Genomic DNA, 27,248 nt, shown 5'->3' on the forward strand with positions numbered 1-27,248 from the left:
ATATATACAAGTTATTACTGACGTAGTAGAACGCGTAAATAAATTGTAGCTGTTTATTCTTCAAGTTTGTTCACACATTACCGCAACAAACATGTATTAAAAGTTTTAATGAGGATACAAGTACCGACAGCATCGACCAGTGTGGTCGTTTTGGTCAATAGATCGCTAGATCACGGGTGTGCCTTGGAAATGCAAATAAAAAACACACGCACAGTGAACGACACGATAAGGACAACCGTCGCACAAAAACGCATTTGTCGTGAGATGTATTCCCCCAGCTAGCAATTGTTTATTATAACCCAACACGTTGACTGATTGTTTTACGTGCAGCCATCTTAAATATTGGGAAATCCTACTGCCATTAAACGCAACGCCGGTCACAACATTTTGAAAACACGATTTTATGAAAATTTTATATAATATTTTTCATGAACTTCTACGATTTGTGATGTGTACACTTAAACTTGGATACGTTTCTAACGGTTTAATAGTTCATAGCATAACATAACGTTTTGCGGTTTACTAACCGCTGGGGATTGTGGGACTTGTGTTTTTTTCCGCCGTCGAGCGCGTTGAACGGCAAAGCTTTGGAACTACAAACGCGTCGGTGTCGCGCAGCCGCAGTAAATACTTGACGAGCGGATGCGTTTCGCCCCAACCAATGTTTATTTTCGTGACCGGTTGGCTGCGTTCTTCGTTCCCAACACTTTGATTTGACATCTACACGCAGGCAAAGCAATTTAACGTTTAAGTTTATGATTTTAGTAAGTGTAAAATATCATGTTGTGCTCACGTGCAAACTTTTATAATGTGACACGTGAACATTTGGACGGAAAAAAACGCCTTTCTCACTAGGATGTAATACAATAATACAATGATACAATACATACATATATCGCAGCGTCTACGAATTGTTAGTATGCATGTATACACCACATCCGTCAGTATACAGTACCAAAAAAATACTTATTAAAATCCGCCCGACAACACCGGCGCACATCCGGTAAAGTCACGCCTTCAAAGTAAAATCCCTTCATTACAATAACACGATCGCGCCAAATTAGCAGACGATAATTATATTACAAAATTGTGGTGCTTTCTGTAATTTTCCGGGAAATTACTTTTATTTACAAATGGAACCATTAACTGCGAAACATCCGGAAGATGAAATGCCATGAATTGTTTTACTGCCGTAAATCGGCCACGGAAGACGGAAAAAGGAAGTTAGCAAGCTATTGTCGAGCAGAACGTCCGAGCGATGTCTGTTTACAAAACTGACGGCGTTGCATTCATTACTGCTTGTCTTTTATCTTCGATATATTTCTAAGCTTACCGAAAGCCTACGAAGTAAAATCACCTCCGTGTCAAGTACCTTAGATTAATTTATGTGACAGCAAGAGAGCAGACCGCTGCCTGTTAGCATCACACGGCTAGCGTAGCGCGCAGCTAGCGGTATTTTTTTAATGGTGTGAAAATGTGCAAAATCCAAAAATTGAAAGCGTTGGTGAGGCAGCGACTAAATGCCGCAGTGGACGAAATATTAGTTGTGTTTGAAAGAACCATAGAGGAGTACGACGAGGAACTTTCTCGAACCAAAGAGGAGAACGAGCGACAGCGCCAACTGCTGGACAATGTCCTCCACAGCCAAGGTGGGTCTTTTCACACTGTTTGCTAGTTCACTTTCTAAGAGGAGCTAGCATAGCCCAACAGCGTGTTTACACAAAGTAAATCATGTCATTACCCATGTATTATTATTATTATTATTATTATTATGTCATGTTAGTCCGATTTGGTGGACTTTGAAGGGGGATATAAACACACCATCACACAATCACATACAGCAGGGGTCTCAAACACGCGGCCCGACACCAGTTTGAGGCCCCCGCCTTGATATGAAAGTTTAATGTTAGTTTGATATGGATGCTGTATGGTATCATGTACCCAGAAAAAAATTATTACGTTTGATTCATGTTCATGTTAAAGGTTAAATAACTGTTAATAGTTGTCCTCCCTATCCGTGTGGAAGTGGTAAGTTTTTGGCTATTTAAGTTGAAAGGAAATAACTTGAAGGCTACCGTTTAGGTGGCTAGCTCTCTAGTTTGCGAGTTAGCATGTGTCTCGAGACCCCGCAGTTGCGCAATATGTTGTAAATAAAAAAGAGTATAAATGTGACTATAGTCGTGTTTTGTCATGTCTACAGGGCTCTAATAATGCTTTGTTCGTTTATTATATTTATTTATTTATTACTGATTGATTGATTTTCTTTATTCTTGATTTGTTTATAAAATGTTTCATCTTATTTTGTGTAGAAAAATAAAAAGTAAGATATTTATACTGTTATTCCTTTGACTTGATTACATTGTTATTGTTATTATTTTTCAGCATGCTATATATTGTTGCTAAGGGGTTCCAGAGTGGCAACCTAATTGTTTTTCTTTTTTTTCGTTCTTGTATTCACTCTTTTTGGACTCAAATTGGGATATTGACATGTACTGTACGTAGCCAAGTATACCAGATTTCATGTTGGGGTTGTGATCCAAGATGGCGGCGTAAACAAATCAAGCACAAGCACAAGCACGCTAACCAAAACAATTTTGGATGTTAAAAGTTGCTAACCGGGGCGGACGTTAACCGAGGTAGCGCCGTACGTATTTGTAGCATTGATGCCTCGTGAAGCTTTGAGGCACTTTTATTCAACTTGCTTGTGGTTTACTTGACTCCGAACAGCAGTGTCATTCAGGAAGTTTGATAGAATTTTCCCGACAAGCCCTTTCACTTTCACTTCTTGTTGTCCCGCAGACATCCAGCCGGTATCGGCGGAGAAGCCGCAGCCCCCCCACATTAAAGAGGAAGAGGAGGAAGTGCAGGAGGCCGACGTCGCCAAGTTCACATTGACCGGCGTCCCCGTGAAGAACGAGGAGGAGGAGGAAGCTCACTCCCCGCAGCCGCATGACAACAGAGCGGCGCAGCTTCCGACCGCACACGCGACAGCAGAAGCCGGCGGCGGATCACAAACGGACGACATTCGCGCCGCTCGAGAACCCTCGGAGAGCGGCGGGGACTCGAACAAACACGCGACGTGCTCCGAATGCGGGAAAACATTCGGTCACCGGGGTCATTTGACAGTCCACATGAGGACGCACACCGGGGAGAAACCTTTCCCTTGCTCCGTTTGCGGGAAAAGATTCAGCAGGAAGTCGGACGTGAAGTCGCACATGGCGACGCACGCCGGCGAGCATCCTTTGAAATGTTCCGTGTGCGCTAAAACGTTCCCGGCGCAGAAGTATTTGAGCCTTCACATGAGGCGCCACGTCGCGGAGAAACCGTTAGCTAAAATATTTGCAACAAAAGCCGAAATGGAAAGCTACATGAGTACGGAAGCGGGCGGAGGATCAAACTCGGCGCCGCTCTCGGACGCGGACGATGCGGCGTCGCGCTCCTCGGAGACCGACCGCAGCGACAAAGAACCGCCGAAGGACTCGGAAGGCGAGACGGGCGGCAAGCGCTTCACGTGCGCCCAGTGCGGGAAGACGTTTGTCCGCAAGGGCGGTTTGACCCGTCACCTGAGGACGCACACCGGCGAGAAACCTTTCAGCTGCTCCGTTTGCGCCAAGAGATTCCCCACCAGGTCCAACATGAAGGTTCACATGGCGCTACACACCAACGAGAAACCTTTCAAGTGTTTGATTTGTGCCAAAAGATTCCCGCTGAGGATCTATTTAGTCAAACACATGATAAGACACTCCACGGAAAAACCCTTTCATTGCCCGTTTTGCGCAAAAAGATTTGCCACGAAAGCCGAAGTGGAACGACACGTGGCGATCCACACTGGCGACAGACCCTTCACGTGTTCCGTGTGCTCCAAAGGCTTCCTGAACAAGGGCGACATGGTCGTCCACATGAGGAGACACACCGGGGAGAAACCTTTCAGCTGCAACTCCTGCGACAAAAGCTTCATTAGCAAGGGCCTGCTTAAAAGACACAAATGCCCCGGCGACGTCCAGCGGGTCCTGGTGGGAAACGAAGAAGACGCTTTCTCCGAGGAGAACGTGTGGAGATCCGGCGTGGGGGCGGAGGAGCCACAGCCTCAGATTAAAGAGGAAGTGGACGATCTGGAGGAGGCCGACGTCAGCACCTTCACTTTGACTGGCGTGCCCGTGAAGAACGAAGAGGAAGAAGCTCGGTCCGCGGGGCTTCCGATTGGACGCATGACGGCAGAATCCGGCGCGGGAGCACAAACCGAAAGCAACTCGGCGCCGCTGTCGGACGCCGACAACGCGACGTCACTCTCTCCCGAGACTGATCACAGCGACAACGCTAAACACCCGAGCAAGAAGGACCCTCGATGTGACGCGGGACATCACGCCGCTGACAACGAACGTGTGGAATGTTCCGAATGCGAGCGAACGTTTGTCCACAAGGGGGACCTGAAAAGACACATGAGAACGCACACCGGCGAGAAACCGTTTGCCTGCACAGTCTGCTCGAAAAGATTCGCCCGAAAGTCAGACATGAAGATACACGTGGTGACTCACATGGAAGAGAAACCCTTCCACTGTTCGACTTGCTCCAAAAGATTCCCGTCGGAGAAATCCCTCATGACGCACACGAGGCGGCACACCGCGGGGAAACACTTTGCTTGCTCCTTCTGCGCCAAACGATTCATTACCAAAACGGAACTGGAAACGCACAGACGAACGCACACCGGGGAGAAACCGTTTTCCTGTTCCGTGTGCGCCAAGAGGTTCTCGCTGAAGGGGGACATGGTGAGACACATGCGGACGCACACCGGGGAGAAACGATTCCCTTGCTCCGTGTGCATGAAAAGCTTCTCCCGGAAGGAGGACATGAGGATACACATGAGAACGCACACTGGAGAGAAACCGTTTGGTTGCAACGTGTGCGATAAAAGATTCGCTTACCGGAAGCAGATTAAGAAACACAAATGCGTCGGCGACGCCGCCTCGGCGAATCACGCCGCGGGATTGGCCGGCTTTCAGACGACTTCGTCCACATGACGGAGGTCAACACCAACATGGATGCTCGCTAGTCGCCAGGGCTGGTTTACACATGAATGACTTGCGGGCCGCAAGTTGGACACCCAAGCCATTGCTAATAAAAGCCAGCTAATCTCCGAGTGTGTTTAATGTGTTTTTATTGGAAAGAACGTGAGATGATTAAATATGTTGCCATGTGACTTCTGCTTCATGTTTTCTTCTTCGGGATTGGTCGGAAGTAGGAACGCCAACTACAGGAAGTGATGACCAAAAGGTCATAAATGTTTACATTTATCACATGGCGGCTTTTGCAGCATTTATAGTCAGTGCTTCGTTTTCCCCTTTGGCCCTTATTTACCCAGACGATGGGGGGGGGGGGGGGGGGGGCAGTATAGGGTATCTACTGCATGTATACAATACACCATAGTAGAAGTAGAAAGCGTTGTTGCTTTCAAGTCGGTGTTTGACAATGAAATTATAATAATTAATAAAAATAAATAAAATATAGTAAATTAATATATTAAATTATTTATAATTATATTATTAAATATTATTATTAAAATTAATTAAAAAAACAAACTATAATAGGAAAGCAGGAAGTGAACAAATGTAACAGTTAGTGATTGTAAAAGTACCAGATGGAGGGGTAGGATTTAATAAGCTTTGCTTCTTCCTACTCCTTTTGGACATGTGGAACTGTGAAAATAAAAATAATAAAAATTATACAAAAAAAACCCAACTTAAATTACATTGGAAAGCAGGAAGTGAACAAATGTAAGAGTTAGTGATTGTAAAAGTACCAGATGGAGGGGTAGGATTTAATTAGCTTTGCTTCTTCCTACTCCTTTTGGACATGTGGAACTGTGAAAATAAAAATTATACAAATAAAAAACTTAAATTACATTGGAAAGCAGGAAGTGAACAAATGTAACAGTTACTGATTGTAAAAGTACAAAAAAATTGTTTTAGGGCAGAGGTTCCCAAAGTGGGGTACACATGGGGTATCATTAGGGGTACGTGAATAAACGCCTAACCTGTGATAATTTCGAGTGTGCCTGAATGCCTCACGGTGCAAAGTGAATGGAGCAGTTGTTCATTGCTCTGTGTGCATCATATGAACAAAACAGGTACATTTGATAATTATTCTTGAGTTGAATCTTGAAGATTTAATTTATACCGGTGACCCAACCACCCCCCCTGAATGGAGCAAAATCTGTGAGTGGGGGTTCGCTCTAAAATGAGGCTTTATCTTACCGCCCGCCGCCGCCACTGCTTTTAAATAAATAAAAGATGGACGATATTGCACACACATTTCAGCAAGAATTTTATTCCAACTTGTCATGGGACAATACGATCATAAAAAAATCATATAGTGTAGAGCCTGGATAGAGTATAGATCTAGATAGTATAGATTTACCATCCAGTGGAAAAGAGTCAACACGCAAACAAAAGTCGTTAGTGTGTGAATATCTGACAAAGACGGCATCATGGAGGACATATTGTGTTATATATTATGTTATATATTTAAAGCAACATTAAGCATTCACAGCCTCACAAATTTCTGTTATTTTGGTCCCAAAAATTCACCTTTTCCTCAAAATAAGCTCTTTTTTCTGCTGAAAAAACTTGTAATTTATCATTTATCGTTTGTGATAAGGGTAGAATACACAGCATTCGTGTGCCATTTTTTAAATTGTATTTTGCCTCAGTGAAAACATTTTTTCAATTGGCGTTGAGATTTCAAACTATGTTCAGCAGTCCTTGAACGCACCTGAGTGGCGGCAGCCCCGAAACAGATTCGATTCATTCCAACACAGCAATATGGGAGAAGTGTGTCAATAAATCGATGAAAACACACACACGGTTTGGCTCGTCACAAATATGGTGCATTCAGGGACCACTGAAGAAAGTACCAAATCTCAATACTCGACAAAAAAAAACGGTGCACGTATGCTGAATATTTGACCTTCATTATGACCTTTGGATAAATTATAACTAGGGCTGCCAAATGATTACAATTTTGAATCAGATTAATCTGTTTTAATGAATTAATCGTGATTAATCACCATAGGAAACTATGTCTGAAATATGCCCATTGTTACTGTGTTTAATGGACAAAAAATAAATGACAGGAGAGTATTTGGATGTATTAACAGCTCCAAACGCTGCACGGTGGATGAGTGGTTAGCATACAGACCCGATTCGATTCCACTCTCGACCATCTCTGTGTGGAGTTTGCATGTTCTCCCATCCCGTGCATGCGTGGGTTTTCTCCGGGTACTCCGGTTTTCCTCCCACATTCCAAAAACATGCTAGGTTAATTAGCCACTCCAAATTGTCCATAGGTATGAATGTGAGTGTGAATGGTTGTTTGTCTATATGTGCCCTGTGATTGGCTGGCTGGCGACCAGTCCAGGGTGTACCCCGCCTCTCTTGCCTGAATACAGCTGGGATAGGCTCCAGCACCCCCGCGACAGTATCACTCGGACACCGTGAACATCCAGCAGCAACACAACATTTTCACTGATGTTTGTCCACGCCAAGTCCCGCTGCTTCCTTCCTGTTGTCGGCGGCGACACATTTATGTTTGCCGACGTGGGACTTTCGAGTGAATCGTTTGTGGCACGCCGCGCAGCTGAAGGGTTTCTCCCCAGTGTGCGTTCTCATGTGTCTCATCATGTCCCCCTTGATAGCGAAGCGTTGGTGGCAAAGCGAGCAGGTGAAAGGTTTCTCTCCGCTGTGCGCTCTCATGTGCGTCATCATGTTGCCTTTACTGGAGAAGTTCTTTGCGCACACGGAGCAGGAGAAGGCTTTCTCCCCGGCATGTGTTCTCTTATGCACAATCATTTCTTTCTTATTTGGGAATGTTTCCGGGCAGGCTGAGCAGGGAAAACGACGCTCCCTGCTATGTTTTTTTAAGTGTGTCATCATATTTTCCTTCAGGGAAAATCTTTGATGGCAAACAGAACAAGTATAAGGTTTCTCTCCGGTGTGCGTCCTGGCGTGCCTCGTTAAATGCGTCTTTGTCGAAAACGTTCCGCCGCAAATGGCGCAGGAAAAAGGCTTCTCGCCCGTGTGCGTCCTCATATGCAACATGACGTTTCCCTTTGTGGAGAAGTTCTTACCGCACACGGAGCAAACGAAAGGTTTCTCTCCTGTGTGCGTCCTGGCGTGTCTTTTCAGGTGCGCTTTGGTGGAGAAGGTTCCGCCGCAAACGGCGCAGATGAAAGGTTTCTCTCCGATGTGGCATCTGAGGTGAGAGAGCAAGTTTTGCCGGTGACGGAACGTCTGGCCGCAGAGCGAGCAGTTGAAAGGTTTCTCTTTGGTGTGACACCTCATGTGCGAGAGTAAGCAGTCCCTGCGGCTGAAGGTTTTACTGCAAACGGAGCAAGGGAATGGTTTCTCTCCGGTGTGACACTTCATGTGGCGGTTCAAAATCCCCTTGTCGCCGAACGACTGAGCGCATTCGGAGCAGGTGAAGCTTCTGCCGGCGGGGCGACGTTTAGACTCCGAGGGCTCTTTGGCGTCGTCGATGTGCTCGCTCTCCGAGGACAGTGACCTGGTGTCGTCCGCGTCTGATAGCGGCGCCGTTTCGATGCCGTTTCGTCGCGATCCTCCGCCGGCGTCTGTCGGAGGCTCCGCCCCGCTTTGACCGCGATGAAGCACCGAGGACGGAGCTTCATCGGCATCATCCTCACACTTCACAAGTACAATTTTCAAAGGAAATTTGCTGCCGTCAGATTCTAACTCCAGCCCTCGAAACTGGCGCCCGTCCTGGCTGATGCAGAGCTCCTCCTCTTCCTCTTTGACGTCACGGGACTCTTGTTGACTCGCCATCTGCGGGATGCACGCAAAGCAAAATAGAGCTTTAACAATATATAGTCGCTATCTGCTTGGAAACTTGGAATCGGCTTTCTAACTAGCAGTGGTGTGCAGTCAGGGCCAGCAAAGCCTTCTCTGCTGGCCTAAACACTACCATTAAATTCATTCATTCATCTTCGTTATCTTCGTTTAGCAGCGTGTTTCTTGGGTGGGGTGCTTCCTTGCCTACAATAATAATCGCCATCGTCCTGTCCTCTGATTGGTTGGTACAGTTTTTAAATGTTTGTATCTTATTTTTCAACCAGAGTTCACTTGAACGCCACTCGAGAGTGTGGCAGCCAATCACATTTGCTAATATATATTGCTAATATATATTTATACAGCTTTTTAATGTGAGATAAAGACATACTCCACTACTGTTCCAAGTAATGTTGATATATTGCATTATTTTAAAGCAGCTACAATGTATGTACAACATAAAATGTACTTTGGTCCCTTGTAGTAAGTCTCGTAAAATTACGTCATTTCAATATAATGTTTCCATTTAGGGTTTTTGTCCATTATGTGCTTTTTGGGTGAAGTTGAGGGACTATTATGCATACTTTTAAGTGTGTAAACAATGGAGAAAAAGTGCATTGGTTCCTGGTTCAAGTCCCTACTGAAGGCCCGGCTACCAAATGCACTGTAAACTAAAATATTGCATATAAATGTATAATCCTCATGATATCACACACAATAAAAGAACAACGTAGACTTTGAGGTGTTTAAAATATGAAAACTTTCCATATTTTCACACAAACTCGCTGTTGGCGATGTTATGCTAACATGAGCAGCTAGCATGCTAAGAGTAATATCCGTAATATCCGAGTAATATCCATCTCCGAAAATCTGTGTTTAATCACCTCTAATTAATGTCACATGTCAGTTTTAGTGGTGGAAAACAATCATGAGTGAAATAAAAACAAAATAACTCACTTTCGAAATTAAGCGGCGTCTCAATTAGCGGTGTGTTGCTAACTTCCGGGTTTTTCTTCTTCGTCTTTTTCGGCGGATGAACGAGGCGACATGAGCACCATCTTTCGGGCGCACTTGGTTACTGCATCCAAACCTGTTATTTTCGAGAACAAAATTCTCAACTACTACTTGTAGTAGGAAAAATGTGTTTTATGCTCAAATGTCTGTGTTTTTGGTATGGATTAATTTAATTGACATGATTTTTTGGAGCGGATTAATAATGCTAACTAATGTACCACTGTATTATTTGTATTGTATATAAGTGTTACAAATGGCCACACATGCTCATAAACTCCAACAATGTTTGGTTTGTCCAATAAAACCAAAATAAACACTAACTGAGGTTCCACTCTCGATTTACTTTCATCTGGAGTCCAACTACAACTCGGAAGCCTCCTCAGACTCCAAACGCTCATCGCTTTTTCCGAGGTCTTCGTCATCGCCGGCCTCTGCGCTCTCCTCCTCCCCGTGGCTGGCCATGGAAGCTTCCAGCACGTCCTGATCGGCGCTGGCGTTCTGCTGCTCGACTCCCTCGTCGTCTTCGTCTTCCACGTCCATCTCGAAAACGCGCAGGTGCCTCAGATTTTCACTCAGCTGAGCGTGAAAGAGAAGCCAAATCGTGGATGGTGTTCACACGGCGGAAGGTGAACGCAAACAAACTTACCACACACGCCACTTCTCGGATTCCATTGACCTCCACGAACTGGGCCTTCATGCCTTCGAGTTCGCGCCACTGATTCCCCAGCACCAGGCCTTGGCAGGGGATGGCGCCGCTCTGCTGGTCCAACCTGGAAGTGCAAGTGCCGCATATTCAATTTGGGAGGTACACGTCAATTTATACTGGCCACGCGGCAACAACAGAACCAATGTTGTAATATCAATAAGGAGCTAACGTCTTTGATAGCATTGACCATTTCACTGTTCCATAAGTATAATCAGTGGCGGTCCCAGCGCTAATGGCGCCCTGTGCGAAACGAGGGGGACACAAAGTGCAGCTGCCAGGTGACCACCTGTCTTAAACTACACACTCTCACATATTTGTCTGCAGCCTTTTTCTGTCCTTGTTAGACCCAGTTTGTGCTATTGCTAAGGATTTTTTGAATCTTTCATGATTACAGTCACCCCTGGTTTAATTCATTGGTTACAGACCTGCCAGCCATAAATTAATTTAGGATTCCAAGTCAATACATGGAATATTTTTGTAGTTGGAGCACGGAAAATCTGTTTATGACTTTGTAAATACGAGGGATTTATGTTGCCCATTTTGATACCAATCATCCATGAGTGAAATTGACCGATTCCGACACCGATCATATGGAATAATTCTTCTTTGTTTCTTCTTGCACAGTTGTGCAGCGTTTTTCTGTCCTTGTTAGACCCAGTTTGTGCTGCTCTCTGAAGGGAGTAGTTAACAGCATGGTAAGATATTTTAGTTTTAGTTGAGATTTTTTAGATGGCTTTTCTAATCATCTATTAGCCTTATAAAATGATCAACTTGGATTAGCAGCCAACTTTAGTTTAGTCTTGTATGTCTTATTTTGTCTTATTATGTTTACTATATTGGGTAATAGGAGTATAAAGATGAATGTGGGGTGTTATTTCATATTTAGAGGGCTTTCATAATGTTTAAAATTGTATTTAGAAGTTGGTAAACATGTTTTCTATATCTTATATGTCGCATTTTGTCTTATTATGTTTACTATATTGGGGAATAGGAGTATAAAGATGAATGTGGGGTGTCTTTTCATATTTAGAGGACTTTCATAATGTTTAAAATTGTATTTAGAAGGTGGTAAACAGGTTGTCTATGTCTTATGTGTCGTATTTTGTCTTATTATGTTTACTATATTAGATGATAGGAGTATAAAGATGAATGTGGGGTGTTATTTCATATTTAGAGGGCTTTCATAATGTTTAAAATTGTATTTAGAAGTTGGTAAACATGTTTTCTATGTCTTATATGTCGTATTTTGTCTTATTATGTTTACTATATTAGATAATAGGAGTACAAAGATGAATGTGGGGTGTTATTTCATATTTAGAGGGCTTTCATAATGTTTAAAATTGTATTTAGAAGGTGATAAACAGGTTGTCTATGTCTTATATGTCGTATTTTGTCTTATTATGTTTTCTATATTGGATAATAGCAGTATAAAGATGAATGTGGGGTGTTATTTCATATTTAGAGGGCTTTCATAATGTTTAAAACGGTATTTAGAAGTTGATAAACAGGTTGTCTATGTCTTATGTGTCGTATTTTGTCTTATTATGTTTACTATATTAGATAATAGGAGTATAAAGATGAATGTGGGGTGTTATTTCATATTTAGAGGGCTTTCATAATGTTTAAAATTGTATTTAGAAGGTGATAAACAGGTTGTCTATGTCTTATATGTCCTATTTTGTCTTATTATGTCGACTATATTGGGTAATAGGAGTATAAAGATGAATATGGGGTGTTATTTCATATTTAGAGGGCTTTCATAATGTTGACAATTGTGTTTAGAAGTTGGTAAACATGTTTTCTATGTCATATTTTGTCTTATTATGTCGACTATATTGGGTAATACCAGTATAAAGATGACTGTGGGGTGTTATTTCATATTTAGAAGGCTTTCATAATGTTTAAAATTGTATTTAGAAGTTGGTAAACATGTTTTCCATGTCTTATGTCATATTTTGTCTTATTATGTCGACTATATTGGGTAATAGGAGTATAAAGATGAATGTGGGGTGTTATTTCATATTTAGAGGGCTTTCATAATGTTTAAAATTTTATTTAGAAGGTGATAAACAGGTTGTCTATGTCTTATATGTCGTATTTTGTCTTATTATGTTGACTATATTGGGTAATAGGAGTATAAAGATGACTGTGGACTGTTATTTCATGTTTAGAGGGCTTTCATCATGTTTAGAATTGTATTTAGAAGTTGGTAAACATGTTTTCTATGTCTTATATGTAGTATTTTGTCTTATTATGTGGACTATATTGGGTAATAGGAGTATAAAGATGACTGTGGGGTGTTATTTTATGTTTAGAGGGCTTTCATCATGTTTATAATTGTATTTAGAAGTTAGTAAACATGTTGTCTATGTCTTATATGTCATATTTTGTCTTATTATGTGGACTATATTGGGTAATTAACTTGGATTAGCAGCCATACCAGGAGATTGATGCAGAGGACTGACAGTTGTTGATAGTAGGCCTCTATGCAAAAATATACATCCTTCTTTCAAAATCATATCATTCATTTTCATTGTTTGTGAAATGGATACAAACTAATGAAAATTAGTTTTTCTTTGGAAAACAAAGAAATTTGCAAGTGATCCCAAACTTTTGAGCGGTGGTATATATGTATATAATACATAGATTCGATGTACATATTCTACTATCTTGTAATGCTCAGTACCAACACACCTCATATTGGGATTCCAGCTAAATTCACTCTCGCCTTTTAGAGATGAAGCGAGAGGAAGCTGGGCCAGGACGCTGTGGCCGTTCTCTTCTTCCCCCTGGAGGACCACAGTCAACATGTCGTCGCTATAGAAACGAGCATCCAGGCAGCTGTAGACGTGATGCGGTCTGGCGTAGAACAAGAAAAAAGTAATTGAGAAAAGAAAACCACTACAATGTCTGCAGCGGTCCATGAGCCGCTCTGACCGGGTTTCCACGCTCTCGCTGTCCGCCACGTCCAGATGTTGGTTCAAGTCCATGGATGTGACACAACTGGGGATGTGTCTGTGGGAGCGTATCACACACACATTAATAAAGGCAAAAGTACAAAGAAAAAGCATAGAAAGGCGGAGACTTTGGGCACCGGTTCGGGTCGCTTCCTTTGCGGAGAATGTAGAGTTTGTGCGGGGAAAGTTTTGGCATGCAGAACACAACGTAGTGCAGGTTGGCCTTCTTGTCATTCCACCTGTGTGACAAACCACGGTTACGTCGTATCTACTCCAAATGATTTTTATTCCACTCGAATCCGTTTTACGTACAGGGCCGGAAGTTGAAGGAGTGTTGGTGCATTTTCAGAACTGGAAAAGCCAAGCAGATAAATAAAATGACAAGATGATGGAAACGAGCAGGAGCGAGAGGAGAGGAGAGATGTTACCTCGGTGGTGCAGCGTACAAGGGTAGAAAGACGGCCTGTTTGACAGACTTCCCGATGACTTCCTGTACGCAAGTAACAGGAAGTCATCAGTAAGCAGCAGATTTTTTCTTTGAAAGAAAGAAAAAAAAAAGAAACTCACGGCAGGTTTCTGCAGGCACAGCTCGATGGAGTCCTCCATCAACCTCCTGACAAAGTGCAGAGACTTTTGAGGAAAGGAAGGAAACAGCAGAGGACTTTCTAGAAGAAAACATGAACGTGATAATGATGAGGATGGAATCTGCGTTTCGGAGGAGGAGGTGCAAAGAAAACTAAATTCACCCTTTATGTGAGTGCTTTCCTGTAAAAACTTCACCCACTGGTTCCCCTTGGTACTGGGCGGGGAAACAAGGTCCTCATCCTCGTCCTTAAGGTACTACAGAAGGACAAATCAAAGTCATCAGTCCTCCTTAAAACATTTATCTGCTCGTTATTGGTGAGTGGCGGTCGAGTGGTTAGCATGCAGGCCTCACAGCTAGTAGACCCGAGTTCGATTCCACATCTCTGTGTGGAGTTTGCATGCGTGGGTTTTCTCCGGGGTTTCCTCCCACATTCCAAAAACATGCTAGGTTAATTAGCGACTCCAAATTGTCCATAGGTATGAACGCGAGTGTGAATGGTTGTTTGTCTATATGTGCCCTGGGATTGGCTGGCCACCAGTCCAGGGTGTACCCCGCCTCTCGCCTGAAAACAGCTGGGATAGGCTCCAGCACCCCCACAACAGTATCACTCGGATACTGTGAACATCCAGCAGCAACACGACATTTTGGCATGACTACTATTTTGATGAAAAATATACTGAACCAGGGCTGCACAGCGGCCGGGTGGTTACCACGCAGACTCAAGTTCGATTCCACTCTCGGGCATCTCTATGTGGAGTTTGCATGTTCTCCCCGTGCATGCGTGGGTTTTTTTCCGGGTACTCCGGTTTCCTCCCACATTCCAAAAAAACATGCTAGGTTAATTAGCCACTCCAAATTGTCCATAGGTATGAATGTGAGTGTGAATGGTTGTTTGTCTATATGTGCCCTAGGATTGGCTGGCCACCAGTCCAGGGTTTTCTCGCTTGAAAACAGCTGGGATAGGCTCCTTGTGAGGATAAGCGGGTAGAAAATGAATTGTGTACCTAGCCATCATTGCTATCATGTGTCATTTATTGTCTTATCTCGTCCCTCCCTAGTGGCTAAACCCTTCTATCCAGGGGCGGAGCTACAGGGTGGCCGTAGAGTGATCAAAGGGTGGCCACTGGGCACATTTTGACAAATGCGGCTCTGTGGTTCAGAACATTAGTTCAGCCTAACTGTTGTTTCTGCTTGGATGCGTTTGACTGCAGCACACAACATTCCGTGTGGAGGAGCTGTCAATAAAACAGAGTCTTGCATGAACTGCAAGCGGTGGGTACTGCATTGAAAATATGTCTTTGGCACACCCCCCAGCTATTAATGGCTCTAATAGACGGTCCAAAATAAAATGCGCATGTGTCAATTACACAAACAAATTTAATTTAATTAATGATAAATAAGCTAGAGTCGTTAACTTGTTGTTTTTGACAGCCCTGATAATAAATACATTTCTTGATGACACATATCGCCGACGTTGCTTCTCATAATATCAAGCAGCTTACCTGACCGACACGTTCCACATTGAAGTACTTTCCTTTCCGATCAAAGAGTTGTTCATTCTGTGGGGGTGAAAAAAAAAACTTTAATTTTCTGACTTTTTATTTGAGCCAGGAAGCCTCACCTCACTGAAATGCTCTGACAGGAAGTCCGCCACAAAGGAGATGTCCTTCTGGGTCATCTGAGGGAACGTGACACACGTTAGGAACAAATAATTAAATTAAAAGTTTTTTTTTTTTTAATTAAATTAAAAAATATTATACATTATTAGTTCTTAGTTCTTATTAATTTAATAAATTTAATAATTTAATAAAAATAAAAAAAAAATAAATTAAAGCTAAAAAAAAGAAAAAAAATGTTGTTTTTTTTGTCACATACCAAAGTACTCGGTGATATGAGCATCCAATGCCATAATGTGTACCATAGTGCGTGTCAATATAGTGATATATATAGCACATCATGACTGGTTCAAGACTCTTCATCCTTGGATTTAGCAAACATCAACATGAACTATATCAGCAAGTTGAAGTATTTGTCATTTTACAAATAAGCAGTTAGTATGTTCTCTGTAGGCGGCTTAATTATCCTTACTGGCCTTTTTTGCAGTACATTTAGCCAGTGAAGATTGCTTTTATAGTTATTATCCCATATTTCCACACAATAAGTAAGATATGGTAGAACCAGAGAGCAATAAAGAGTGTGGAGTGATTTCTGATTGACAACAAATTTAGCTTTGTTCAATATTGAAATATTTCTGGCCACCTTATGTTGTATATTTGGAATATGAGGTTTCCAGATCATATTTTCATCTTTTGTGATCCCCAGAAATGTATTTTCCTTCACCCTTTCAATGTCCACACTGTCTATTTGTATTTGCTGGTACGTGTCCTTTCTGCTGTTAGCAAACAGCATGATTTTAGTTTTATTTAGGTTTGAAGGATCATCTATTATCATCAAATCATCTTTTTAGTGTGAGCATTTCTTCTCTGACCTTTCAAATAATTTAGTCTGTACTCCCTCCAGAACAAAAAGCAGTGGTATCATCCGCAAATAATACCAGCTTTAAGTATTTTGTTACTTTGGAGATACGTATCATTGATGTACAAGTTGAACAATTTTGAGGTAATGACTGAATTGAACAGAACAGCTAGCAGCTGCGGGGGGGGGGCAATTATAAAAGTGAGCGTTCTGATTCACGCAGCCTACGCAAATTTGCCGAGGACAAAGAATGAGTACATGTTGGCAGGTGGGAGAAATATTCATGACAAGAACACACCTTGTTGAGCTCCGGGGGGACGTGCTCGTCACACATTCTTAGCATGGCTGCCGGGAGAGAAGACAACTTGAAGCGCAAATACCTCACGTGTGATTTAGTACAAATTATTATTTTTTTGTTTTATTTTGTTGCAATAGAGTTTCCTGACAAAGTCAAAATAAATTGATACACAATAAACAAATGTTATGTGATTCTTTTTATGCATTAAAACAGGGGTGCTCACACTTTTTCAGCATGCGAGCTACTTTTAAAATGACCGAGTCAAAATGATCTACCCACTACAAAAATGCAAAACATCTATTTATTTTCAAATGTATTGAGGATTATTTGTACGTACAATGTATGTTGATGTACCTTACATAACCAAATGAGCCAATATTGCAAAACACACATAATTAACTATTAACATTTTTTGTAATTACCTGAGTTTACTTTGATGACTTGCACTGAATTGAACCAGCCAGGGATGCATAGTCCGGACAGTAGCTGCTGATAGCCAGCCTCAAGCACACTTCAAATGTTTATCAGTCATGGATAATATCCGTATCATAATATCCGTATAATATTCCATATCCGTATGGAAGTGATATGTTTTTTGCCTTTTTACTTGGTGCAGTTTTTGCCTTTTTACTTGGTCCAGCTCCTTCACTCATTTTAGTGACCATAAACTTTAGCGAGGGCTTAAAATCTGACGCAATTCGCCGACTAGCTTAGCACTTTGCATCGTTGTTTACGCATGAGCGGTGACCTAAAGGTCAAAATTCAGTTGTCATCTGACTGGTTGTCCTGTATGTCAATCAAGTAACGGGGATGGATGATAGGCTGACATCGTAAGTTCTGCTGCACTTAGAGACGTCGTTTGATTTGATTGGTCGCCCGAAGGGCAACATTCAGTTGTCATCTGAATGGCTGCCCTGTATGTCAATCAAGTGACGGCATTGATGCTGGGATGATATTTTTGTAATGTCACGCCGCGATCGACCGGTACCACCTCCGCGATCGACCGGTAGATCGCGATCGACTTAATGAGCACCCCTGCATTAAAATATAAAACGGGTCGGTGCCGACCCTAACACAAGAGGAAGGTTAAAAAAAAACAAAAACAGACACTTACCTACATACAGCCAGCGGAAAAAAGCTTTAAAGTTTTTCATGCTCTTGTCTATAACCCTGCATGTCAAAAGACGATCATTAACATCAAAAAACTGATGAATATCATCAACATATCAAGTCAACTTACTGCAGAAGTTCCCTGGTTTTCAAGGAAAAGGAGCCCACGGCTGTGATTGCATCTGCAAGCAAAAAACGTGCAACTGTAGTCCACGTTTCTGTTTACGTTTATGGCTCAAATGTCTTATACTTTCTATGGTGGATGAGTCCAGACCGAGGGGTTCAAACTTCTTCTTCCACAGCGACATGCCCTTCACCTCACTCAGATGATAGAGGAGCGCCTCAGAGCCACTGCGACACAGCCAACAGGGGGCGTTGTGGGATATTTTTTAAGGAGAACAAACAGGCGAAGATGAATACCTCTGCAGATGGCTGATCACCAGCTTCTGAAAGCTGGAGTAAGATGACTCGATGGTTTGGCCCAATTTCTTCAGACCCTTGGATGAAAATGAAAGAAAAAAAAATGTCTGACTGCTCAGGACAATAGGATCAATATCATTAACTATTAATAGTTAATATCATTAACTGTGATGGGTGGATGACGAGCTTCTGAGGGGATGCAAACTCACCTTGACAGTCAGCTGGTTCACCAGAAGAGCTTGGAGTTCAGGGCTGCAGAGAAGCAAGAGGCATTTTGTTGAATTAATATACATATGAATTTGGACAGGGCACACCTCACAGCGAGGAGACCGGGTTCAATTCCACTACTGTGAACTGTGATACTGTGAACATCCAGCAGCAACACAACATTTTGGCATGACTACTATTTTGATGAAAAAATATACTGAACCAGGGCTGAACAGTGGACGAGTGGTTAACGCGCAGGCCTCACAGCTTGGAGACCCGAGTTCGATTCCACGCTCGGCCATTTCTGTGTGGAGTTTGCATGTTCTCCCCGTGCATGCGTGGGTTTTCTCCGGGTACTCCGGTTTCCTCCCACATTCCAAAAGCATGCTAGGTTAATTAGCCACTCCAAATTGTCCATAGGTATGAATGTGAGTGTGAATGGTTGTTTGTCTATATGTGCCCTGTGATTGGCTGGCCACCAGTCCAGGGTTTTCTCGCCCGAAAACAGCTGGGATAGGCTCCAGCACCCCCACGACAGTATCACTCGGATGCTGTGAACATCCAGCAGCAACACAACATTTTGGCATGACTACTATTTTGATGAAAAAATATACTGAACCAGGGCTGCACAGTGGACGGGTGGTTAGCACACAGGCTTCACAGCTTGGAGACCCGAGTTCAATTCCACGCTCGGCCATCTCTGTATGGAGTTTGCATGTTCTTCCCGTGCATGCGTGGGTTTTCTCCGGGTACTCCGGTTTCCTCCCACATTCCAAAAACATGCTAGGTTAATTAGCCACTCCAAATTGTCCATAGGTATGAATGTGAATGTGAATGGTTGTTTGTCTATATGTGAACATATACTGTGAACATCCAGCAGCAACACAACATTTTGGCATGATTACTATTTTGATGAAAAATATACTGAACCTAGCGCGCAGACCTCACAGCTAGGAGACCAGGGTGTACCCCACCTCTCTCGCCCTAAGACAACTGGGATAGACTCCAGCACCCTCGCGACCCTCGTCAGGAAAAGCAGTAGAAAACGAAGGAACGAATATTTGGACAGGTGTACTGCAGGACTACTTAGAGTGACGTCTCACCTGGACTGTCCCCACAGGAGAAGCTCCAGGAACTCATCCTGCACCTGAGTGCTTGTGTTCTTTTCCTGGAACCAAAAGAAGAAGAATCACTGATATTCCCCGAAGCATCAATGCCGCAGACCAACCAACCGACCTGAACAAACTTGGTGAGTCTGAGGTCCATCTGCATGAGGATCTCCTCCCACGCCTCACACATGCACGCGAGCGAGAGATGCAGGTACTGCAACAGGGTGGAGATGTGTGTGAACTTGCGCGCCATCCTGGTGAGCTCGGGCAGGCAGTCGGACAGCGGGCCCGTGTCCAACTGGGAGCGATGAGAAAAAAAAAAAAAAACATTTGCAGTGCAGTGAGGTGAAAACGTAGACCATCTCAAACGACTGTACCTGAACAAAGCAGATCTCTGCATGGTCCTCAGCAGACTTGACCTCAGTGATGACAACCAGAGACTTGAGATCGCTGGCTAAGCTGAGGCTGCGACAGCTTCCTGAAACCTAAAGTGAAATAAAATGTCATAAAAACCTAAAAGTGATCATATGGCTTGAAAGGAAATACAGTAAACCTCGGATATATCGGAAATTCGCTCACAACGGACAGATAAAAAAAAGAACCGATTTTTCTGTAATGCATTTCCAATAAAAATTCATTGCATATATCGGATTTTTTATAACGGATTTCGCCTATTTCGGACAAAATCTCCAGTCCCGTTCCAATGCATTTCCATGAAATTTCCCTGGCATATATCGGATGGCCGCATCGTGGCGCTCCGATTCCGCCGAATCGTGACAGGCCGCTATACGACGTCATTTGCAGCGTTTGCAGCGTTGCCTGCGCGTCCAGGTACATTGGAAACATAGTCAAGGAATTTAGATAGAACGATAGATAGACGATAGAACAATAGAACGATAGAATGATAGAAAGAACGATAGATATAACGATAGATAGAATGATAGAACGATAGAAAGAACAATAGATAGAACGATACAATGATAGATAGAACGATAGATAGAACGATAGAACGATAGATAGAATGATAGAACGATAGAACGATAGAAAGAACGATAGATAGAATGATAGAACGATAGAAAGAACAATAGATAGAACGATACAACAATAGATAGAATGATAGAAGGACAGATAGAACAATAGAACGATAGATAGAACGATAGAACGATACATACAACGATAGAACGATAGAATGACAGAACGATAGAACAATAGAACTATACATAGAATGATAGAACGATAGCTAGAACGATAGAATGATATATAGAACGATAGATAGCACAATAGAACAATAGAACGATAGAATGATAGAACAATACATAGAACGATAGGTAGAACAATAGGTAGAACGATAGAACAATAGATAGGACAATAGAACGATAGAATGATAGATAGAACGACAGAACGATAGATATCGCCTTTTTATAACGGATAAAATCCCATTTACGCATATACCGGATATAAATCCCATATATGCGTAAAACGGACATTTTCCGGTATACGCATATAACGGATTTCGCTTATATCGGACAAAACCAGTGGGAACAATTGAATCTGATATATCCGAGGTTTACTGTATATACTGGAAGTGTCTTACTGTGGCAAAAGATGCGACCTTGTACATGCCGTAAGCGTACAATTCCACATTTCCTGCTTCTCCTCCAAGGACGAGAATGTTCAATCTACACACAAACACAGTGAGCTTTCAAATACTGCAATTATATATAAACTGCTTCAAAAATAAAGAAAAGTTACCTGACTTCCCCGAGGAGGTTCATGATCTCGTCTGACTTTTCCTCACTGTATAAACACCCCAGCGATGAATGCAATGAAACATTCAATGACACTGGAAATCCAAAGTGACTTACCTGAAAAGCATCGACGTCGTGCTGTAGCTGAATAGCGACAACATTTGGAAAAATTCTATTAGCTCACACGAGAATATACTTTTGTTAATGTGATGTATTTCGTACTTGAGGTACCTCTTGGGCAGCGATGCTAATTTGGGTAGAAAGCGTTTGGATTCATCCTCCGATTGACAAAATGAGCCGAGAGCACTGGAGCACATTGAAGAGAACGCCAAATGATTCTTGGGAAAGAATAGCCAGCGTGCTCGAGAACCAAGCCTACCTGCTTTCTTCCGTCACCTCCATCCAGTGCATGCAGCTCACCAGGTTCTGCACGTGGAGCACGTGGAGAATTTCTGCTTTCTCCACACCGCACAAGACCACCTGCTTCGTGTCTCCCAGGCTGAAGGCCAAAACTGTTCAACCATTCAAGAGAAGAGGGGAATCAATCAGTCGGGAGAGGCGACAAGGAAGCAAGATTACAACACAACTCACTTTTGCCATCAGGTCTCCAGGCGAGGGCGGTGATTTTCTTGCCGATGTAGTCGCTGGGCGCCAAGCTCCAAACCCGTTGGAAGCTAACCAAGCGATGCAGCAAAAGCTGTGGGTTAGGGAGGAGGGAGACTTTAAAATATGATGATTATTCTTGTTTAAATTAAAACTGGAGCCTATCCCAGCTGTCTTCTGGCAAGAGGCGGGGTAAACGCTGGACTGGTGGCCAGCCAATCACAGGACACATATAGACAAACAACCATTCACACTCACATTCATACCTATGGACAATTTGGAGTGGCTAATTAACCTAGCATGTTTTTGGAATGTGGGAGGAAACCGGAGTACCCGGAGAAAACCCATGCATGCACGGGAGAACATGGAAACTCCACACAGAGATGGGCGAGGATGGAATTGAACTCGGGTCTCCTAGCTGTGAAGCCTGTGTGCTAACCACCCGGCCGCTGTGCAGCCCTGGTTCAGTATATTTTTCATCCAAATAGTAGTCATGCCAAAATGTTGTGTTGCTGCTGGATGTTCACAGTATCCGAGTGATACTGTTGTGGGGGTGCTGGAGCCTATCCCAGCTGTCCTCAGGCGAGAGGCGGGGTACACCCTGGACTGGTGGCCAGCCAGCCAATCACAGGGCACATATAGACAAACAACCATTCACACTCACATTCATACCTATGGACAATTTGGAGTGGCCAATTAACCTAGCATGTTTTTGGAATGTGGGAGGAAACCGGAGTACCCGGAGAAAACCCACGCATGCACAGGAAGAACATGCAAACTCCACACGGAGATGGCCGAGGATGGAATTGAACTCGGGTCTCCTAGCTCTGTGCTAACCACCCGGCCGCTGTGCAGCCCTGGTTCAGTATATTTTTCATCAAAATAGTAGTCATGACAAAATGTTGTGTTGCTGCTGGATGTTCACAGTATCCGAGTGATACTATTGTGGAGGTGCTGGAGCCTATCCCAGCTGTCCTCAGGCGAGAGGCGGGGTACACCCTGGACTGGTGGCCAGCCAGCCAATCACAGGGCACATATAGGCAAACAACCATTCACACTCACATTCATACCTATGGACAATTTGGAGTGGCTAATTAACCTAGCATGTTTTTGGAATGTGGGAGGAAACCGGAGTACCCGGAGAAAACCCAAGGAGTCATGCTAACTCCACACAGAGATAGCCTGGTGTGGAATTGAGCTCAGGTCGTGTTAACCACTCGTCCATCGTGCAGCCCCAAATGATGATTAATCATGATTAAATCATCTAAAAACTGATTAATTTGATTAAAATCTAAAATAATTTGACAGTCAGATATCTGAACTATCCCTTTAAAAACATCATGTCACTCTAGTGAAGCCATTACTGTGTATGGTCTCATGAGGCGAGTGTACAGGTCTACAGTTGGACCCCTAATCAAATCCCTAAACGGGATCATATATTCTTCCGTATGCATACCTCTCCAGTCGTGCTGGCCAGAGCGATCAGGTCTCTTTTGGGCGACCATGCCATACACAGCAGGGGGTTGGGAAGCTGCTTCTCCCCGACTTGACGGAAAGCAGGCATCTTTTGTGCTATGAGACATTTACACAATTACTTGTCAAAAATAATCAATAAACAAGTGTTAAAATCAGACATTATAGCTCTCATTAATGACAAATCCCCACAAATGAATGAGCATTTTAGTTTAAGTGGAGATTTACTATGTGAATAAAGTACTATGCAGGTAAAATGTGGCCAATCGTTTAAATAAAACACAACTAGTTCTGCCATGGTAGCTCTTACAGTGAGGAAAGTTGAAGAAACGCAAACTAAAATGTGCATGTAAACGCAATTATTTTTGTTGTTTTCGTGCAAAATGTGGTTTGTGGACACCAGCATTTTGTTCATGTTGTGGAAAAACAAACTCGGAAATTAAATGTTACAAAAAGGAATACCAGTAGCTCTCGGATATTTTCATTTTGAAAAAGTAGCTTACAGAAGATACCTTCTTTTTTTTGGATGCATTACTTACCAACATTAATTGCACGTACTGTACAGACACACATAGTACACTGCCTGGAAAAGCTACTGTACTGTAAAGTATATGTATTTACGTATTACGAAACTTTACAGCATTTTATGCTAATATGACGCTTACCTTTCCTCGTAACGTTATGTAGTACGCAGACTCTCCACTGGGCTTTCTTAGCCAGGCGACATAGCTCACATAAAGAAAAAAAAACTATTCTACTTTTATGACTCTTACCTGTACTGAATATACCGACTGCTAACTCACATACGAGAGTATTAATTGTTGTTGGGTTTTTGTTTTTTGCTAGTACGCGGGCGGCGCCATGTTTTTTCGCCCTCAACCAATCATCGCGAAGCGACGGCAAGCCCGGAGGGTCAAACTTCCTTGGGTAAGCGTTTGGGTAAATGTTTGACTGTCGATTAGCATTAAGGAACTTTTCAAAGTATTAAACAAATTAAACAACAGATTAAACAAAGGTAAGACAATAAAATGTGAACGAAAGGTTTCAGTCATACAGCCAGAGGTTTTAATGTAATGTAATGTAGAAGTATCGATCCTTTTTTTTTTTTTTACCGTTTCTGACACTAGCTAGCTAACATCAGTTACTGTCTGAAATTCCAATATTTTCTTCAGAATGTACCGTACAATATTTACTACACCCTCTGTATCGTAAGTATACCACAAGTAGTCCTATTCTTGCACACACAGATAAGGCTATACCAGATGAAATGAAGTAATGTGTCCCTGTGTGACGTCAGCAGTGGAAATTCCTTCTAAATGTAGCCCAGCCACTTCACTGTAATCAGTTGATTGACGAAGAAGAACAAGAGTAGAATGTGATAGTGGCCCACAAATAAACTGAAAGTGATGCTGCACGATGGTTTGCCGTCTGACCCCCCGACCCTGTATTGGACTGACTCCAGGTCGTCTTCTTCAAGGCTGTGATGCTCCTCATATGGGCACAGTTTCCCTGCAACCAAGCGTAGACCCCCCCATGGGTGCTGTTATGGATGTTCATGTGAATTAGACTAACATAAGCTCCTTTTTAGTTCATGTTGATAGTATGCCACCTTCACCCTCGATTAACACGATTGAATTAAAGAAAGAAGTAACTCACAACAAAACAAAGATGGCGTCCTTGTTGCTCCCGCTACCACATCACTGCCTGAAAGAATAATCTTAAATCTTCATTTATCTCTTTCCTTTGTCATTTACATTTGTTTTCTGGATTTCTGGAACCTTCCTTTGGGCAAGTATGGTCCAATGGACAGCCAATGGGATCCTCCACTTCATTTATAGCAGGGGTCTCAAACTCGTGGCCCAATTGCGGCCCGCGAGACGCTAGTTTGAGGCCCCCACCTTGATACCAAAGTTTAATGTTGAAATGAAAGCTGTGTGCACACCGGACACAATTAACATGATTTTGCCCCGCCCATACTGTTACCCCGCCCTGTTTTGCTTTGGATTAGCAATGAAGCTAAAGGTTTATGACGCTGGGTACAAATAAATGCAGGAAATGATTTGGAATAAAACGGGAAAATACACGTCAAGATAAAGCATCTCATTGAAACATGTTGTTAAAGTTACGACGCTGCTCCCAGATGGAACTGAGTACGATGCTAACTTGCTAATTGGGTCAAGTTATTAAGTTTCATTAATGTTCATGTTAAAGGTTAATTAACTGTTAATACTGTACATTTCAATCTGAAAAAAATAATTTCTCTACCAACTGTATGTGGTTTCTTACGTTTTTCTTATTTGCTGTTTTATTATTATTTTACTTATTTATTACTGATTGATTGATTTATTGTCTTTATTCTTAATTTGTTTATTTATTTTTTAGTCTTATTTTGTGTATAGAAAAATAAAAATGAAGATATTTGAGAACAGTGGAATGTTTTATCAGATATTTTGGCGTGGAAAACCGGAACCAAAGTACTGAAAAAGTGTAGGGTATAGCAGAAGCAAAAGCATTGAAGATAGTTTTTTATTGATTTTTTTCCAGTTTTTAATAAATGCGTAAAAAAACCCTGATTTATAGGGATGTCCGACATTGGCTTTTTTGCAGAAAACCGATATTGTCCAACTCTCAGTTTCCGATACCGATATGTGTAACATGACGCATATGTGTTGTATATAGCATTATTTTAATATCAGGATGATGTGATTGAGAAAAGAAATCAGATACCGATATCAACCGATATTGCTTTTTTATGCTGATATCGGGCCAATAATTATTGGTAGCGATAATTTATATATGTGTGTACAACCAGGCTATTAGCCAAGTGTTTTGTTTTGTTTTGTTTGTTGTGTTTGTTGACACCAAAGTGTTGTGTGTTGTGTGTTGTGTCATGCCACCATGCAAGCTGGCATAAACAAACAATGCATCCAAATCCCGTGATATTGGGCCAAAAATTATTGGTAGCCATAATTTGTATACATTCAAGTGTTTTGTTTGTTTTTTTGTTTTGTTTGTTTTTTTGTTTTTTGTTTTGTTTGTTTTGTTTGTTGTGTTTGTTTTGTTTGTTGACACCAAAGTGTGTTGTGTGTCGTGTCATGCCACCATGCAAGCTGGCATAAACAAACAATCCACCCAAATCCCCCGATATCGGGCCAGTAATTATTGGTAGCGATAATTTGTATACATTCAGGCTATTACCCAAGTGTTTTGTTTGTTGTTTTTGTTGTTTTTGTTGTTTTTGTTTTGTTTGTTTTGTTTTATTTTGTTTGTTGACACCAAAGTGTGTTGTGTGTTGTGTGTTGTGTCATGCCACCATGCAAGCTAGCTGGCATAAACAAACAGTCCACCCAAATCCCCCGATATCGGGCCAATAATTATTGGTAGCGATAATTTATATACATTCAGGCTATTACCCAAGTGTTTTGTTGTTTTTGTTGTTTTTGTTTTGTTTGTTTTGTTTTATTTTGTTTGTTGACACCAAAGTGTGGTGTGTGGTGTGTGTTGTGTCATGCCACCATGCAAACTGGCATAAACAAACAATCCACCCAAATCCCCCGATATTGCGCCAATAATTATTGGTAGCGATAATTTATACACATTCAGGCTATTACCCAAGTGTTTTGTTTTGTTTGTTTTGTTTGTTGACACCAAAGTGTGTTGTGTGTTGTGTGTTGTGTCATGCCACCATGCAAGCTGGCATAAACA

General features: G+C 42.3%; 4 protein-coding genes across 6 annotated transcripts in view; 2 read left to right on the forward strand and 2 right to left on the reverse strand.

The window, feature by feature from the left end:
• Positions 1 to 990: 990 nt before the first annotated feature.
• LOC131129588 (zinc finger protein 271-like) lies at positions 991 to 5,197 on the forward strand. Its single transcript, XM_058073296.1, has 2 exons — positions 991 to 1,649; positions 2,800 to 5,197. Exons 1-2 carry the CDS (start codon positions 1,475 to 1,477, stop codon positions 5,016 to 5,018), a joined length of 2,394 nt encoding a protein of 797 aa, XP_057929279.1. The 5' UTR covers positions 991 to 1,474; the 3' UTR covers positions 5,019 to 5,197.
• A 1,122-nt stretch (positions 5,198 to 6,319) lies between these two features.
• On the reverse strand, positions 6,320 to 9,930 carry LOC131129522 (gastrula zinc finger protein XlCGF57.1-like). Its single transcript, XM_058073173.1, has 2 exons — positions 9,795 to 9,930; positions 6,320 to 8,834 (listed from the first exon to the last, which is right to left on the reverse strand). Exon 2 carries the CDS (start codon positions 8,832 to 8,834, stop codon positions 7,518 to 7,520), a length of 1,317 nt encoding a protein of 438 aa, XP_057929156.1. The 5' UTR covers positions 9,795 to 9,930; the 3' UTR covers positions 6,320 to 7,517.
• On the reverse strand, positions 9,902 to 24,428 carry anapc4 (anaphase promoting complex subunit 4). 3 transcript variants are annotated; one of them, XM_058073169.1, is made up of 28 exons: positions 24,083 to 24,130; positions 23,527 to 23,642; positions 22,059 to 22,164; positions 21,847 to 21,979; positions 21,690 to 21,773; positions 21,585 to 21,611; positions 21,472 to 21,516; positions 21,314 to 21,398; positions 20,097 to 20,204; positions 19,847 to 20,017; positions 19,714 to 19,778; positions 18,613 to 18,655; positions 18,404 to 18,480; positions 18,234 to 18,334; positions 18,114 to 18,165; positions 17,988 to 18,043; positions 16,874 to 16,920; positions 15,722 to 15,778; positions 15,603 to 15,659; positions 14,261 to 14,354; positions 14,082 to 14,179; positions 13,943 to 14,004; positions 13,827 to 13,865; positions 13,652 to 13,753; positions 13,495 to 13,572; positions 13,252 to 13,416; positions 10,498 to 10,621; positions 9,902 to 10,427 (listed from the first exon to the last, which is right to left on the reverse strand). In XM_058073169.1, the coding sequence occupies exons 1-28, from the start codon at positions 24,114 to 24,116 to the stop codon at positions 10,212 to 10,214; spliced, it is 2,442 nt and encodes an 813-aa protein (XP_057929152.1). In that variant the 5' UTR covers positions 24,117 to 24,130; the 3' UTR covers positions 9,902 to 10,211. The 3 variants fall into 3 exon arrangements, with proteins under 3 accessions (XP_057929152.1, XP_057929153.1, XP_057929155.1); XM_058073170.1 differs by having other exon boundaries at positions 9,927 to 10,427; positions 21,699 to 21,773; XM_058073172.1 differs by lacking the exon at positions 24,083 to 24,130 and adding an exon at positions 24,209 to 24,428 and having other exon boundaries at positions 9,943 to 10,427.
• Positions 24,429 to 24,446: 18 nt separating this feature from the next.
• palld (palladin, cytoskeletal associated protein) overlaps positions 24,447 to 27,248 on the forward strand; it is a 51,849-nt gene continuing 49,047 nt past the window's right edge. The window contains exon 1 of the mRNA XM_058073165.1: positions 24,447 to 24,558. The gene's annotated coding sequence lies outside the window, so the exon portion shown is untranslated. The remainder of the gene's footprint in view (positions 24,559 to 27,248) is intronic.

This window comes from Doryrhamphus excisus, chromosome 5 (genome assembly GCF_030265055.1).
Source record: "Doryrhamphus excisus isolate RoL2022-K1 chromosome 5, RoL_Dexc_1.0, whole genome shotgun sequence".
In the NCBI taxonomy this organism is placed as follows: domain Eukaryota; kingdom Metazoa; phylum Chordata; class Actinopteri; order Syngnathiformes; family Syngnathidae; genus Doryrhamphus; species Doryrhamphus excisus.

Excerpts from the sequence above, each read along its gene's own strand:
- LOC131129588 (XM_058073296.1), top strand. The coding sequence starts at position 1,475 with ATGTGCAAAATCCAAAAATTGAAAGCGTTGGTGAGGCAGCGACTAAAT. Across the intron at positions 1,650-2,799 it reads CAATGTCCTCCACAGCCAAG|ACATCCAGCCGGTATCGGCG; the intron begins GTGGGTCTTTTC and ends GTTGTCCCGCAG.
- LOC131129522 (XM_058073173.1), bottom strand. The coding sequence starts at position 8,834 with ATGGCGAGTCAACAAGAGTCCCGTGACGTCAAAGAGGAAGAGGAGGAG.
- anapc4 (XM_058073169.1), bottom strand. The coding sequence starts at position 24,116 with ATGTGTGTCTGTACAGTACGTGCAATTAATGTTG. Across the intron at positions 15,660-15,721 it reads TGTCAGAGCATTTCAGTGAG|AATGAACAACTCTTTGATCG; the intron begins GTGAGGCTTCCT and ends TCACCCCCACAG. Across the intron at positions 10,622-13,251 it reads AGCTGGAATCCCAATATGAG|GTTGGACCAGCAGAGCGGCG; the intron begins GTGTGTTGGTAC and ends TTGCACTTCCAG.